The sequence below is a fragment of the Aquila chrysaetos genome, chromosome Z (genome assembly GCF_900496995.4).
Source record: "Aquila chrysaetos chrysaetos chromosome Z, bAquChr1.4, whole genome shotgun sequence".
NCBI classification, from domain to species: domain Eukaryota; kingdom Metazoa; phylum Chordata; class Aves; order Accipitriformes; family Accipitridae; genus Aquila; species Aquila chrysaetos.
In genome coordinates, this window is record NC_044030.1 from 17,394,746 (window position 1) to 17,410,951 (window position 16,206).

The following is a 16,206-nucleotide window of genomic DNA, read 5'->3' on the forward strand; positions in this document are numbered from 1 at the left end:
GTTCAGCACCATGCTTACATTAACTGCCTAGCTTTCGGACTGAAACTGGCTCATGGTCAGCTGGCTTGGAGTACAAGCTTGTGTCTGCTTCCAAAATGTTCTGTGTATCTTTTCCAAATTTTGCTCTTTGCTTCTGAGTTTAAACACTATATCTTTCTTTGAGATCCTTGATGTTTCTCTCTCACATTTGAACTGGAAAACCGCTCCCTGTGCATGAGGCAGAGGGGGAGGACATAGGTAACAGCCATGCTGTGGAAACAAAGAGATGATATTTCTAAGGCACCTTTCAACTAAGAGTGGAAAGGATCCCTCTACTCACAGAGCTGAAAGAGCAAGATTTTTTTTTTATCAGTTGCTAGACTGAAGAAAGATGTAAGTATGGTCTTTCCCAAACACAGGAGAAACTCATCCAGAGAAGGATTTCTGAGAGCCAGAAGTGAATATATTCTCTCCTAGCATTGGTAGAATACAGCCTTCATTTTTGTTCAAAACACTTGTGTGTACAAGATACAGTACAGATCCGGGCTTCGTGGGAATTTATTATGTGGCTCCCTGAAAGAGTGGCAGTCATAGATGAAAAGTATGACAAGAAGAAATTTCACAGACCATTTGCAAGAGTGTTGCCATAATACTGCAAAGAACCACTAAAATGTAGTATCCTTTAATTGCACACTGAGCCAGTGTGAGCATTAAAATCGTGTGAGCACTTTACTTCCAAATATTTTAAAGACACATTTTTTTTTCTCTGTTTGAATCAATTTAGATCTGGTTGCACTGCCTGATTTTGGAGCAGGTGCTATGGAAAACTGGGGACTAATGACTTTCCAAGAATCATCATTGATGTTCCTCCCAAGTGATAAATTCACAAGCAGAAAGGCAATGATTGCCATAATTGTTTCACATGAGCTAGGACACCAGGCATGTGGTAAAAAATTCTGTACATTTTTTTGCCTATGAGGTTGTTTCCTTCTGGTTGCTGGTGATGCAGTCACTGATTAATAGAAGAAAAATCGTGGTTTGACAGTAGGGGGTGTGAGTACTAGAGTACTGAAAGACTATTTGATCATATGTTCCACTGATAAATCAATATTAAAAGCAGATTCTGTCATATCACAGACTGCATACTGACTGCACAGGACTCATTGTTACAAAATTGTTAATGGGCTACTTATTCTTTTTCTTACGCAGTACCTGGATGCCATACTAGAAAATACTGTAGGGATGTAGGAATGACACAGTGCTCTCTCTATAGAGTATACTTAGTGCTTCAGTGAGAGGATTAATGGACTTGATAAGTATTCTTTTGTAGTGGCAGTGCATGTACATATTGCAAAAGGTATTTGTTTTTCTGTAAGAAACAGCCTATGGTATGATAGAACAAAATTAACATGAACACATTTTACACCGTAGCTGGACCTTGGTCCAGTTTTCGTAGAGATTTTCAAAATTTTTCTTACTTGGTTTGGAGTGATAATACAGTTTCACTTTTTTATTGACTGTTTAATTTACTGTTGTTTGCCACAGCAACAACTGTTTGCACTTAGTCAACAAAGTTAGTGAAAGAGTTTAACTTGACTAGTGCACTTCTATGCCCTTCTGACAAGGTCTGTAACTTAGCAGACCTTCAGATGAGCAGAGTGTTTTTATTGCAGGCCAATGAAACAATAGTCAGTACTTAATTAAACTCTATTTTAAAACAAAGCAGTAGTTCAAGTTTTTAAGAACTAATGAATAAAATCCAAATCCACAAGTGATCAGTTTTTTGTTAAATATGAGCCGCCAAATATAAGTATGTAAAAGCTGTTGTGGAGGTTTTATTGCTTGCCAAGGCAGGGATTTGCTGATTTTGGAAATGGTTATTTCCCCAGTTCTGTTTATCATTCCCCTGACAATTTCCTTCTGTTAAGAAGAACATGGAGCAATGTTTTTGTAATTGTTTGATAAATGCCCTACTTTAATCATAGCCTCATATGATCTTTCAGATATTTAAATTTTATTGTGAAGTGTTTAAAATTACATAGAGTAAAAGAATGACATAAAGCACTGACATCCATACTCATGGTATGAAATTGTGGATGAAACAATTAAAAAATAACTGCCCTGAACCTCTGACTTTTTCCAAGGTGCATCTTTTTCTACTGTATTTTGACTATCTGAAGGAATATCCAGCATCTTATTCAATTGATGTGTACACATTAAAGTTACTTCAGCATAGGTATGTGTGTTTAACCTGTAAAAATGAAAACAGCAGTCCAAAGAGATGTTGAGACATTTTTTCTTTCTATTTCAGTGGTTTGGAAATCTGGTTACAATGAACTGGTGGAATGATCTGTGGCTTAATGAGGGACTGGCATCTTACTTTGAGTACCTGGGAGCTACCTTTGTTGAACCTAAGATTTCACTGGTAAGTAGTAACGCTAAAGTAGCAAAGTTCCAGCATGTACAAAGAAGAGGAGGGTGCAGGAGATGGGATTTAATTAAGCCATGGTGTTTTAGGGTGGTTTTGAGGATTCCTGAGAAGGTAAACACACATACACTGACTACAAGGGAAAAAGCAAGCGTTTTATTAACTATGGCCGTGCATTACACTAAGGGTATCTTACAAAGCAAAAAAAACCAATTAACATACCGACCCAAGGACTGCGAAGAAGATGAACCATCTGTACATTCTTGTGCCGTCTTGTGCTGCGAGCTCAGCCCAGCAGTCGGTAGGTGCCAGCTTTACGTGGGCATCCCCACGGAGGCAGCAGGGACCTTGCCGTACACCGGCCCACTGCTCTTCGGAAAACTCTGGTATTTATACATTTGCGGAGGAACGGGTGTCGACACTCGTGACCAATGAGTGCTGAAACATGTCTCAGTTGCAACGTAGGGAGCCTATGGCACATGTGCCCGCTGGTCAGGCGCGCTGTACATGCCACAGCCATCCTGTCTATTGGTTCATGGGCTTTGTACACGCGGCATATTACCATAATCCATCAGTCACATCCACTATGCTCTAGCCAATCACAGGATTTTTACAAGGTAAGCAAAATTATGTGTTAAGCCTTGTATTCCTCCATTGCTGCACGTCCTCCCCTCAACTTTCTTACTCCTGTGGTCAGCATTTCAAACAATAGACAATAAACTGTCTGTTCCCTGTGCTGACTGCGCTTTTCTCAGTTATCTACTTCTTATCCAGTGTTCATCCACGGACCAAAATTCCATCTTTTAACCCTTCCGTACACACATGGTATTAGTAATTTAACTCCCTGGGGAAAGCCCAGCAGGTCTTGATTCTTCCCTGGAGGGTCTCCATCTGCTGGGGGCTGTGGTCATACCTAGCTCTTCTACAGCTGGTGCAGAGGATGGGTGGACAGCTCTGATTCTGCAGTGACAACGAGTTGGTGTTTTGCCCTAGATCTGTCATGTAGCAAACCCAGCCTTCTCTCCTGGGTCCCGTAGCTGGTGGTTTGTCTCCCTGCCTGTCCAAGCTCTTTTCCAAGCATCCCGTAGCTCAGGGATCTTTACCAGGCAGTGACTAAGATGTGCCATTTTGAGTCTCTTTACCCCACTGGGTCTATGGATGTCTGGTTGTAGGTAAGGCAAATATAATGCACATAGCTAATCTGACAGCAGAGTAAAACTGCCTCCTGTTCTGCACAAATGGGAATATGCGTAAATCCCATAGCATATTAGAAAACTCCATCAATTGTTAAACTCTGAGAGAGGATGGGTGCTGCTAACTGTAGCCATGAGATGAGGTGTACTCAACCTGTGCAATCACATATGTCTGTGCACAGTGCCCTCAGCTTCTGAAGAAAGGAGAAGCCTTTAGTTTGGGCAGGCCCAAGACTGCGGTCAATCCAGTCTGCTTTTTATTTGGCTCAGATGAAATACTGTTTGTCACTTTGCTTATCTAATTCACCAAAGTCATTAATTACATGCTTAACTGGAAACTAATACAGGCATGCCAAACAAATTCTGTCAGAAGGATTTTTAGGTCATGGGATATGCTAACCTGCTTTGAACTTCAACAACAGCTCACTTTAATCTCTGTAATGCGGTATTTTAGTATCACTGAAAAGTGTAAAGGCCACCAAATTTCAAATTGGAAATAAATCCTTGTCTCCTTTTTAATTTTAATCTTTTCATTTAGAAGCTTGCCTTTCTAAAAATCAACAAGTGTCATTTTATTTATGTCCATAAAGTAAATTTTAATATTGGGCAGTAATTCCATTTGATAAATTACAGTTATGTGGTGTGTCTTGGAAATCCAGAGTAAATTACACAGGTGTGAGAATACAGGGCTTTCTTGTGCAGTTTCGTGGGCCATACACATTTATAGGATCACAGAATGGCTGAGGTTAGGAGGGACCTCTGGAGATCATCTGGTCCAAGCCTTTGCTCAGGCAGGGCCACCTACAGCCAGTTGCCCAGGACCATGTCAAGGCAGCTGTTGAATATATCTACAAGGTGGGAGACTCAACCATCTCTCAGGGCCACCTGTGCAGTGCTTGGTCATCCTCAAAATGAAAAAGTGTTTCCTGATGTTCAGAGGGAACCTCCTGTGTTTCAGTTTGTGCCCATTGCTTCTCGTCCTGTCACTGGGCACCACTGGAAAGAGCCTGACTCCATCTTCTTTGCACCCTCCCTTCAGGTATTTATATACATTGATGACATCCCCCTTGAGTCTTCTCTTCTCCAGGCTGAACAGTCGCAGCTCTCTGAACCTTTTTCCTCATAGGAGAGATGCTCCAGTCCCTTCATCATATTTGTGACCTTTGCTGGACTCTCTCCAGTAGCTCTGTATCTTTCCTCTACTGGGGAGCCCAGCACTGGACCCAACACTCCAGGTGTGTCCTCAAATAGTGCTGAGTAGAGGGGAAGGATCATCTCCCTTGACCTGCTGGCAATACTTCTCCTAATGCAGCCCTAGATACCATTAGCCTTTTTTGCTGCAAGGACACATTGCTAGTTCATGTTCAGCTTGGTGTCCTTTGTGTCCCCAGGTCCTTTTGTGCAAAGCTGCTTTCCAGCTGGCTGGCTCCCAGCATGTACTGGTGCCTGGGGTTGTTCCTCCCCAGCTGTAGGACTTTGCACTTCCCCTTGTTGAACTTCATGAGGTTCCTGTCAGCCCATTTCTCCAGCCTTTCCAGGTCCCTCAGGATGGCAGCACAGCCCTTTGGTGTATCAGCCACTCCTCCCAGTTTTGTGTCATCTGCAGACTTGCTGAGGGTACACTCTGCACCATCATCCAGATCATTAATGAAGATGTTGAATGAGACTGGACCCAACATTTGCCCCTGAGGTACAGTGCTAGTTACGGGCTTCCAACTAGACTTTGTGCCCCTGATCACCACCCAGTTACAAATTGAACCATGAAAATTAAATTTACTGGCTGTTTACAAGGAGAAAAATGGTCAACAAATTTGATCCCATTAATTGGAAACCTGTGTTTTTCTCCTTAAGAAGCAGAAGTACTCAAAGTGGCCTGCAGTGTTTTAAAAATTTAGGGTTTTTTCATTGCCTTTGTAATTATGTCATTTTCCATCCCATCGTGGGACAGATACTCAGCTGGGGGAAACTGAATCATCATTTGACAAAAAGAGAACTTCGCTGATTGACACCAAAGGACCCATTTCCCCTCCATATTTCTCACCGGATTACAGCAGAAATGCTGCACTGTTAAACCTTACTACTCTCAGTAGCTTAGTTTTTAGGTTATTGCTCAGGGTTGCAGCAGGGAAACAGAATTTAGAAGAAAATACTGCCATATTAATGACATACAGATCTAAATGAGATACAGGTTTTCACTTTCCAGTATTTGTTCATTTGCTGTTTAATATAGTTGACTTACTTTTCTCTGAGGATTTGTGGTGGGTTGACCCTGGCTGGACGCCAGGTGCCCACCAAAGCCGCTCTATCACTCCCCTGCTGAGCTGGACAGGGGAGAGAAAATATAACAAAGGGCTCATGGGTAGAGATAAGGACAGGGAGAGAACACTCGACCAATTACCGTCACAGGCAAAACAGACTCAACTTGGGGAAAATTAACTTAATTTATTGCCAATCAACCAGAGCAGGGTAATGAGAAATAAAACCAAATCTCAGAACACCTTCCCTCCACCCCTCCCTTCTTCCCGGGCACAACTTCACTCCCGGATTCTCTACCAACCCCCCGCAGCGGTGCAGGGGAACGGGGAATGGGGTTTACGGTCAGTTCATCACACGTTGTCCCTGCCACTTCATCCTCCTCAGGGGCAGGACTCCTCACGCTCTTCCCCTGCTCCAGCGTGGGGTCCCTCCCACGGGAGACAGTCCTCCACAAACTTCTCCAACGTGGGTCCCTTCCACAGTGTGCAGTTCTTCATGAACTGCTCCAGCGTGGGTCCCCTGTGGGGTCACAGGTCCTGCCAGGAGCCTGCTCCAGCGCAGGCTTCCCACGGGGTCACAGCCTCCTTCAGGCACCCACCTGCTCCGGCGTGGGGTCCTCCACGGGCTGCAGGTGGAGATCTGCTCCACCGTGGACCTCCCTGGGCTGCAGGGGGACAGCCTGCCTCACCATGGTCTTCCCCATGGGCTGCAGGGGAATCTCTGCTCCGGCACCTGGAGCACCTCCTCCCCCTCCTTCTGCACTGACCTGGGGGTCTGCAGGGCTGTTTCTCTTATGTTCTCACTCCTCTCTTCGGCCACAGTTGCTGTTCCGCAGCATTTTTTATTTTGGTTCTGAAATCTGTTATCCCAGAGGAACCACCACTGTTGCTGATGGGCTCGGCCTCGGCCAGCGGCGGGTCCGACTTGGAGCCGGCTGGTATTGGCTCTGTCGGACATGGGGGAAGCTTCTAGCAGCTTCTCACAGAAGGGACCCCTGTAATCCCCCCTGCTACCAAAACCTTGCCACACAAACCCAATACAGGATTGCACTGTAATTGTCTTTGCCAGACCCAAGCTCACAGTCTTCTCAGATGTCAAATTTTCACTGACTGCTAATGTTTCTTTTGGAAAGTGTTAGGATTGGGTGTACGGTCCCTTTTACTTCATGGGAAAGTTAGGGAGGGGGGAAATGGATCGTTCCTTGTTTATTGACAGACTATTTCTGTTAGTGCTAATCCCATAATCTACATTCTGTCCTAAGAATCTGTTCAGCTCACTTAGATTTGTCTTCTTCTTGCAGGATAAAATCTTTTATGATCGTGTTGTACAACCTGTCTTAAGGGAAGACAATGAAATAGGAGTTCGATCACTGTCAGAGAGTGAAGACAAGATCAAAGGATCATTTTCTTTAATGTCTCTGTTTGACAGCATCACATACAACAAGGTTAGAAAATACAAAATTCTTCCTGTTTCTTGTATATTCTAAACTAATGGTACAAAGTAGTTTTGAGAGGAACTGTTGAATTACAATGCTTTTTGTAGGTTGATTTGTCATTCAGAATTTGTTTCTGCTGCGCACACAAGTTTATTGGATGTTGCAGATCCATTTGGCTATGAAAGAAATGGTGAAAACATTTTTAACTCCCATGAAATATGAAACGTAGGAGTAGCCCAACTTCTCTGGAATGTAGTTTGAAAAAATACTGCAATAATAATTGCAATAATAATTCATGTTTTCTCACAGCTTTTTTTGTACTCCAGGGGGCTTCTATTACCTGGATGCTTTCTGGTTTCCTGACTCAGAAGTTGTTTATCAGAGCACTTACTGTAAGTTTGAAAAACTAACACCATCATCTTGACTTACAATCTTGAAAATTACAATTGTACAAATTGCTGTTTGCCTTGCTGATGTTTTTCATTGAACCCTCATGAATTCTGATGCTTGTGTTTGTTTCCCTACAGTTGTATCTGAAAGAATTTTCCTTTTCAAATGCTAACCAGGATGATCTCTGGACCCATGTACAGATGGTACTAATTTTATCTCTACTATTCTTGCTCTGGTGTTTGGCACAGTCCAAATTTAGGGCATATACTATTTGTAGAAGACTGCACTGGAATTTGGCTATTCCTAGTGCAGTCTTTCTCTTCTATAGAATTTGCTTTGCTGGCTCTTTTGGCTATTGTCTTCACAAGTGTTTATTTGGTTGCTTTACTGCACCTGAGATCAGTGGAGCTAAGTACAAGGAGTAGAGAGATGAGATGGGAAATCAGGGCCAGGTGGAGTTTTGGGTTTCATGGAGATTGCTTAAGCCTACATGAAATTGCATAGCCTATTCCTCTGGAGCTTCTTAAGTTTCGCCAGATCAAAGTGTGTGATGCTCTGGGCCTGATGATCAAAGATGCTGATAAGTCACAGATCCAGCAATGTCTATACCCAGGGCAGTAGCTCAGCATTTTAACCTTTGCTGGTTTTGGCAGAAATCTGAATAAGAAAACAGGTGCTAATAATAGGTTTATTTTTTAAAATTCCACTTTCCTGTTCCTCTGAAGAAGGCTTCCATTGTGTTGCAGACTCAGTCTTAGGTTAAGAACGGAGTGCCACTATTTCAGATATGCAAGGCAGCCACGTCTTTTAAGCCAACAAAGAATCTACCTATTCACAATAGTTGGGACTTTAGCTTTATATCTTTTTCAATTTGTCTTTACTATTCAGTTTGTTCATTACATAGTCACTTAAAAATCTTTGTGTTCCAGCAGCTTTATTTGAATGAAATTACCAAATTAAGTTTGTCATAGCCATACAGGGGTGTAAGTATATTAACACTAAAAAGAGAAAGGGTAGCAGTCAGGTTATAAGAATGAGAAATGTCATCTCAGTATTTCATAATTCCTAAAAAGGCTTATGCTGTCTTTATTATAATGTCAATAATGTCCTTGGGACTTTGTTACATTTTTTTTTTCATGAATCCAAGAATAGCAAACTGCTAAGCAGTTATATTTTCTCTAATATGTTAGAATAACCCCCACAGTGTTGCTGAAGCAGTATCAGTAAGTACCTGTCTATCATAAATATTTCTAATTCCTGTTTCTCTTGCAGGTCATAGATGCACAGGATGAAGTTCAGTTGCCAGCATCTGTAAAACAAATAATGGATTCCTGGACATGCCAAAATGGGTTTCCAGTTTTAACATTAAATCTAACCACTGGCACAATCAGTCAGGAACAATTTCTTAATAAAAAGAATGAAAACAGTACTAATTCTTACAAGTATGTTTAGCTTGTGTTTTTATTGTATGTTTATTCCCTATTTTTTGCAGGAAACTCCTCAGTTAGGACATTATGTTTTGACCATCTGATTTTTTAACTTTATGTTTTTTCTTGTCACAAGCTGTCAAGTAAAATCTGTATGAGACTGGAGTTTGCAATTGTTCTGCAAGTGGCTTGTTTTGCCAAAAGGTTGCTTTCCTCTGGAGTAGTGACTTTTCCAGCCACATAATGACTTTTTAAGGACAGCCACAGGCCATGAATAGGTTGCAGGGCAGGAGTTTTGCCTGGCATTTTCTTCTTTCCTCATCCCTCAGTTGTATGGACTGGGGACCTGGATGAACCATGCTGTAGCTTCTTTCCAGTGCACATATTCTCAGCTTCTTCTGCTTGGCAAGGATAACGGGGTTGGTTGCATTTAAGTACTTATATAAATGACCCCTTTCTCAGAAAGTGCTGAGTACCTGACATGCAGCTCTAACCTTCCTGTCAGTGAACATTGCTGAGTGCCTGGTGCTTCTGAAATGTGCTGCTTATTTAGATGCCTAAAAATGGTGATAGAAGGAGCTGCTTTTGGTCACCCACTTTGGAAACTCATGACTAGAGATTGAACTTTCATGAAATTCAGCAGCTGTCATGAGCGTTGGGATGCATGGACAGGGCCCACGAGATGGGTTCTCACGTGGGGAAGAAGCATAAAGGAGAGCAAAACCCAAAGCAGTTTCTTCCTGGCTGCTATTGCTGGTCATACAAACAGCCAAAAGAAATGTTCATGAGAACCACAGAGTTTCCTTTGGTCCCAAGCTCTGGAGTTGCAGAGCGTTGGTCCATTCAGCACTTTTGGTTAGCTCAGATAAGGAGTTCCAAGTTACAAATGTTACTTTACTGTAGTTAGCAAGAGGCAATACCATGTGAATGTAAGAAAATCCACAACATGTGTTACAGAATTTTTCAGGGTTTTGAAGCTCTCATCTGTTTTTGCCAGGAGTTTTACATTCCTTCAGAAAGGAAATTGTAGTTGTCAGAATTACAGTTGCATTGCTTGCCTGGGGCCCTCCTGAAAAGGAGCTTTATGTTCTCTAGAAATAGGGTGAAGTGTAATAAGTGAGGAGAATAAAATTATTGCCTGAAGAAGGAAAGCCAGAGCACAGAGATACAGCGGTATTCAAATACCTAGCATCGAACAATATACTAGACGGGAGTGCCTATTTAAAGCCATGCTAAAACTCCCTTATCTTTAATGAACCTAAGTGCTGATCCAGCATAAGTATCACTGTCTGAGGAAGTTTTGTGCATCAGGGAAGAGAGAAGGTAGATGGAGATTCTTGTAAGAAGGAAATCATCTGCAATCTAGTTGATCATCAGCTGAGAGGGGTTTTTTTAAGCATAAGAATTAATGATATTATCTCTTCTTTTTATCAAGTAACACATGGATTATTCCTATTTCTTGGATGAGAAGTGGATCATCACAACCCTTAATGTGGCTAGATAAAAGCAGCAGTAAGTAATGTATTTGTTCACACATGCTAAAACCAAGCTGACAAAACCACACCTAATTCTTCTATAAACAGAGGATATATTTGAATTGAATAGGGAGATAAAATTTTATTACAGAAATACCTACGTTTATCTGTTGTGCTAATTTTGTGTTACAATAGCAACAGATTTTCAAATAGGTTAATAGATTGTTTTTGTCTATGTTGCATCAAACTTTAGTGTATGTTTTTAATAATATGATGGAACATGAGTAGAGATTTCCACAATAATTTTGATTTTGTCATTTTGTACACAAATCCAAACTCTTAGCTCTTCATGCTTCTTTATTATTCTTACCCCAGCAGATCCCATTGATGTTAATGACAGCTTTTGAGTATAGGTAGGATCTCAGCTGTGATATATTTGCAAATGATCAGCTCAAATAGTAGATACAAGACTGAAAAAATTAAAACCATCTGTCTGAAGTGACCTAACATTGTCACACATGGATATCTATAAAAACAGGAAATTAATATTTTCAACACCATTTAGTTTAATTTGTTTATGCAAATTAAATGCAAAACCCCCTCATCAAAAGAGTAGGATTCTTAAAAGTTTTAAAGGTTTATGATAGAAAAGTGGGTTTATGGGCATCTCCAATCAAATACAAAATTCAGTTCTTCCTCATCTCAGTGTTTTCCAATAAACAGCTATAATTTTTTGAGAAAGAAGAAATATAATTACTAAGAGTGGAGTAATAATTTTTCTTTGGCAAGTCAGCCCTGAACTCCACCAGGTTTTGAATCAGTTACAAGGAAATGCAGAGACTAATTTGTTTGTGGAATGCTTAAAGCAAAACTACAATTATGCTGTGTGCATATTGCAGCTCTCCACCCTCTGTTTGCAGTGGTTTGAAGCTACTTTCCGTCTTTTTCAGGCAATAAGATAGCTTGAGTGATAATTTCACAGTATATGGACAATAAGCAAACAGTGTGTTTATTCCTCTGAATGTTTTAAAGTTAAATAAACCAGTGATTGCTAAGGTGAAAATTTAGAAAATTTGCGGAAAAGAATTGTTAGGCAGCACTTGCTTGGAAGAACCGGGTCATGTGCTAAGCTTGTGTTATTGAAGTGATACCAATTCTGTTTCCTCACCCATTGTGTGACTTAAGAGCTACAGAAGTTATTAAAAAACCCCATCATGTTGCATCTGCCTAAAGGGACTATGATGAAGTAGAAATTCAGTCTTTCAAACACATTCCACTTGTATTTGAAAGCCATGTATCAAACTTACCAGAGACTACTCAGTCAAGGAATTTGCATTCACATTTTAAGATTAAAAAGATAATACTTTTCTTTTTTACTTTTTCATACATAAATAAACCAAATGGTTTCTTACAATGCTAGAATTGTTAAGGGTAATTTTAAATTCAGTTACCATTTTGTTCCTGTGAGATTGAAATGGCTTCTGGTGGAGAACTGCTATGTTAACATTCAGAGCTATTCATCAGAACGGTTTTGATAAATGAAAATGAGGGATTTGGTACAAAGTACAGTTTTAACTTGAATTTTTGAATAGTTGCTGCAGTGGCGTAACAATACATAAAGAGGAGACATCTCAAAAGTGATTTTCCTTATGTGTGTTTTTGCTGCAAAGAGCTCTGCAGGAGCTGATTTATCTTACTTCTAAGCAGGTTAAATTAAACTCCAAGCTCCAAGCTGGGCTGCTACCAGCAGCCAAGTATGTTCATTCAGTGCTGCACTGTACAGTGTTAAAAGCCTGTCCTGTTGTTTTAGGGCTCCGCAGGCAACGCCTGCATACTTAGCTTCTGCCCATATAATTGTGTTGGTCACTGCCCCCGAGTAAGATGTCTGCACAGCAAAGGAAAGACACACTAGGAGGATAGTGTTGTTATGGTAGAACATGTTTCACTCAGCCTGGGGAGTGGAGGAGCATAGTTTTGCTATTTTAGCTGGATCTAAAAGTGCTCTTAGTGATTAGCAGAGCATTGAACCAATATGCCATTATAGAGGAAGTACCGCTAGTGCCATATTCTAGTCACCCATGCTGTTTTTAAATGGTTAAGCCAGCGTCTGTCTTATGCCACTTTTCTGTCTCATTTAACTTGTGAAGATGACTGAGAATGAATCCTGGAGTACCTGCTCTGTCAAAACACATTGAAGTCTCAGTCTTCTGTTCACAGTAAAGCAGTGCTGGGTCTAGACTACTCAACACTGTTGATTTATTGTCTTAAGAGAGTTTGCCTTCTTAAATTGGGATGGTTGTAACCAGTTAAAGCAGCATTTGAATCCTCTTCTGATGAGGCAGCTTAGAGCCTTCAGGGCTGCACTGGCTCCTTCAGAGGTACTGTAGGCTATCAGGAGCAAGTAATCAGACAAGCACACATAAAGTATGTAGTAGTGAAATTAAATGGGACTGCAGAAGGAGGCCTTCAGTGAATGATGTAACTCAAAAGGACTATGGGACTATTATTTAAAGTAAATGTTTTTGATTACTTGTCTCTTGCATAAACTTAGCTGTTTTGCTTTCCTTGATCTTCATTTATGCGAATACTTGTAGGTGGTCGGTTCTTCCTTAAGGTACTGAGCGTTGTGTTTTGGAGCAGCACTGGCAGCAGCAGGCGTGCTGGGGGTGTGTGCCCTGCAGCAGGCATGTGAGGGCATTGCTCCTCTTCCAGACTGTTTATTGTTGGGTAACCTTTCTGAACTCTATGAGCTAAAGGGTAGGAGCAAAGTGGGTCTTCTGCATCCCCTTTGTCATCTCAAGGTGCTCAGTACCTGAGGGGTCAGTTGCTTGTTGAAGTTCTTCTGCTGTGTAGAGCAGAGTTCACAAATGCACTGAGCTTTTGGGGGATTCTCTTTGAGTCCAACCTCAAAGTTGTGTCTCAGGTCTCAGAGGAGCACCAAGTCCAATGTTTATAAATGCAAGAGAATTTAGCAGTGCACAGAAATAAAGTGATACATTTTAATGTCACTTTACAGAAGTGTTTCCTGAAATGCAAGTATCGGAGTCAGAATATGACTGGATCCTGCTCAATGTAAATTTAAGTGGATACTACAGAGTGAACTATGATCAATTAAACTTAAAAAGATTAACACGCTTGCTTGAAAATGATCCAAAGGTAAGATCATATTTGTTTTCTCAAGCTTCTAAACAGAGTCTTTCCATCTATTTCTTCTTGCAGTTCTTACCAGTAATCACAGTGATGAAAACCTGAAATAATGAGAAACTCACATATCACCTGAGAAGAAATGATCCACTGTTGCATCACTAAAGCTACTGGCAGCCTTCCATAGTGGAAGAGGAACAGGCCAAAATAGTTTCACATAAGCATGAAAATGACATGAGATGGCATTCTGTCTTCAGAGTTGTCTTAACAGCTTGTGGTTCTTCCAATCTCTTAAATTTGGCTCAGAGAGTTATCAGTAGGGATGTGTGACTGAGCTTTATCTGCTGTTAGGTAACCATGGAGAAGGAAAGCTGGGAGAAAGCTTTTTATTTCCACATTTCCTCAAACCACAATATTTCTGCCAGTGAAATTTAAAAAAAAATCATCTGACTTGGGTTTTTTGGTTGGTTTGGGGTTTTTTTTTTGGTGGAGATTTTTCTTAGAAGAGAAGATCCAATCAGTTCTACTTGGGCTCTTTCAGTCCTCTATAGACACTATAACTCAGAGTAGGTTTCATCCCACTTCTGACTTGCCACAGCTTGGGCTGAAGGTGAAAGTGGCACAGAACAGCCTATACCTGTGGCTGTATATGGGGTTGCATAGTATTTAATGTTGCCTAACCCTAGAAGCTCTAGTAGTAATGTCAGCTCATTCGTTTTGGTAACAACAGTGAGAAAGTTTAAGATTTCAGCATAATAGTAATCAGTGCAGCCAGGTGTGGACGCGAGGCCGAACAGAGCATGCAGTGTGGTTAAAACCTTTCTACGGCACACTGGCTTCCTTTCTTCTAGGCTTTTTTCTTTCACAGCATATCTAAGTCAGCAGGAAATTAGGTGTGTGCTGACTTGGTGGTTTTTTTTGGCACCGGTCCGTGGGAAGGTTTGCTCAAGCAGCGGCTGAGCTGAAGGGGTGGAGTTGAGGAGGGACCAGCAGTCCTCGTGAGAGCAGGAGCTGTAGGCAGGGGTTCACCCACAGCTCTGCCTCAGTCATTTAATTCATGATAGAGCCAGACACTCTGCTCTGGACTAATCTGAGTACATATTCTGAACTGAAGCCTCAAAAAGAAAAATGTACTGAAACTATATAACTAGGATATTTTTAGGATATGTAGTGTTTCTGTATTTTAATTTTCATTACAGCATGCAAGTAAGAGGGGTCTTGAAATTCCATGCTTAATGTACTGTAGCTGTACATTTATATATATAAATATATTACGTAACTGTATATTTATATATTTTTATATATATAAACATCCCTAAAAACACGTACATTATTTTAGCTTAAAATGCAGGATCCATTTTATGATGTTTTGTAGAGGATTTCAGCTTAGAAAAAGTGTTATGGACTTGTCTTATCCTTCTGAAACATAGTAAAGATTTTTTAAACTCTTAATGACATGTTTAGATCTATTGACACCACTTGAATGCTTTCTGCAGGCTATTCCCGCTGTCAGCAGGTTCCAGCTGATAGATGATGTTTTTGCATTGACACAGTAAGTATGTTCTGAATCTGTCATAGAAAACGATTAAACTACATGACTGTATTCAACATTGCTACTTCTGCTTTGTTCATTCCTACCCATATGTGCGTCAGAAAAACAACAGCTGTTTTGACAAAATGGTGGGGGAGTTAAGTATTTAATCCATTCTTCCATCAGTAGTCAGTGATTTCTTTCAAAATTGCATTTAACTTTTGTTCCTGCTCTTAGGAAATACTTTAAATAACGGGACTGCCATGAGTTTTTTAGGGACGAACCTACATTTGTTGTAACAGAAAAAAGATTCTGAATGAACAGTCTGAATTTCCCTCAATTTATTCTGGTCTATTTCAGCTATGCTGTCCTGCATCACTCTTAATACGTCTTTCATTTCCCTTGCTGATGGATGACTCGGTTGTTTGTGTCTGTGGTGCTAGAGAGATCACCAGTACTGTAGTGAGCTGAAGAAGCAATAAATATGTCTGTGCCTCAAACTTACCAGAGACCCTAAAAGCATCAGACACCTATGATGTGGGAGCTCAGGGAGGTGGTGGCCAAAGCATACTGCCCCCCCTCAGAGCTTGTGGAGGTACCTCTGAGACCAGGAATTAAAAATTCCCATTCCTCCTCTCATAAAAATGTCCTTTCTCATAAGAGAGTTCAAAACTAGTATTTAATAAGGAATGTAACTGTGAAGTATAGAACTGTGCTCCTATGTAAGTACACTAGAAATGTTTTTGTTCTGGAGGAGAGGGGCTTGAATTGTAATTTTATTGGGAAGAAATTAATTCTGTGCTAATTCCACACTAAGGCACAGAAATGCCATGCTGAAGTTGTTAAATCTAACATTTGTCCTGTTACTTTGATAGTAGCACTGTGCTCTGTAATAAATGTTTTGAGAGTTCAGCTCATAAAAGCACCATTGTTTTATATTTATTTTAT

At 40.7% G+C, this 16,206-nt stretch overlaps 1 protein-coding gene across 1 annotated transcript in view; it reads left to right on the forward strand.

The window, feature by feature from the left end:
• The window catches only part of LVRN (laeverin), a 43,811-nt gene that overhangs the window by 14,654 nt on the left and 12,951 nt on the right, over positions 1-16,206 (forward strand). The window contains 9 exon segments of the mRNA XM_030005502.1: positions 764-918; positions 2,291-2,404; positions 7,157-7,300; positions 7,618-7,683; positions 7,819-7,884; positions 8,954-9,123; positions 10,544-10,620; positions 13,600-13,739; positions 15,224-15,279. Coding sequence (XP_029861362.1) covers positions 764-918; positions 2,291-2,404; positions 7,157-7,300; positions 7,618-7,683; positions 7,819-7,884; positions 8,954-9,123; positions 10,544-10,620; positions 13,600-13,739; positions 15,224-15,279 — 988 coding nt within the window.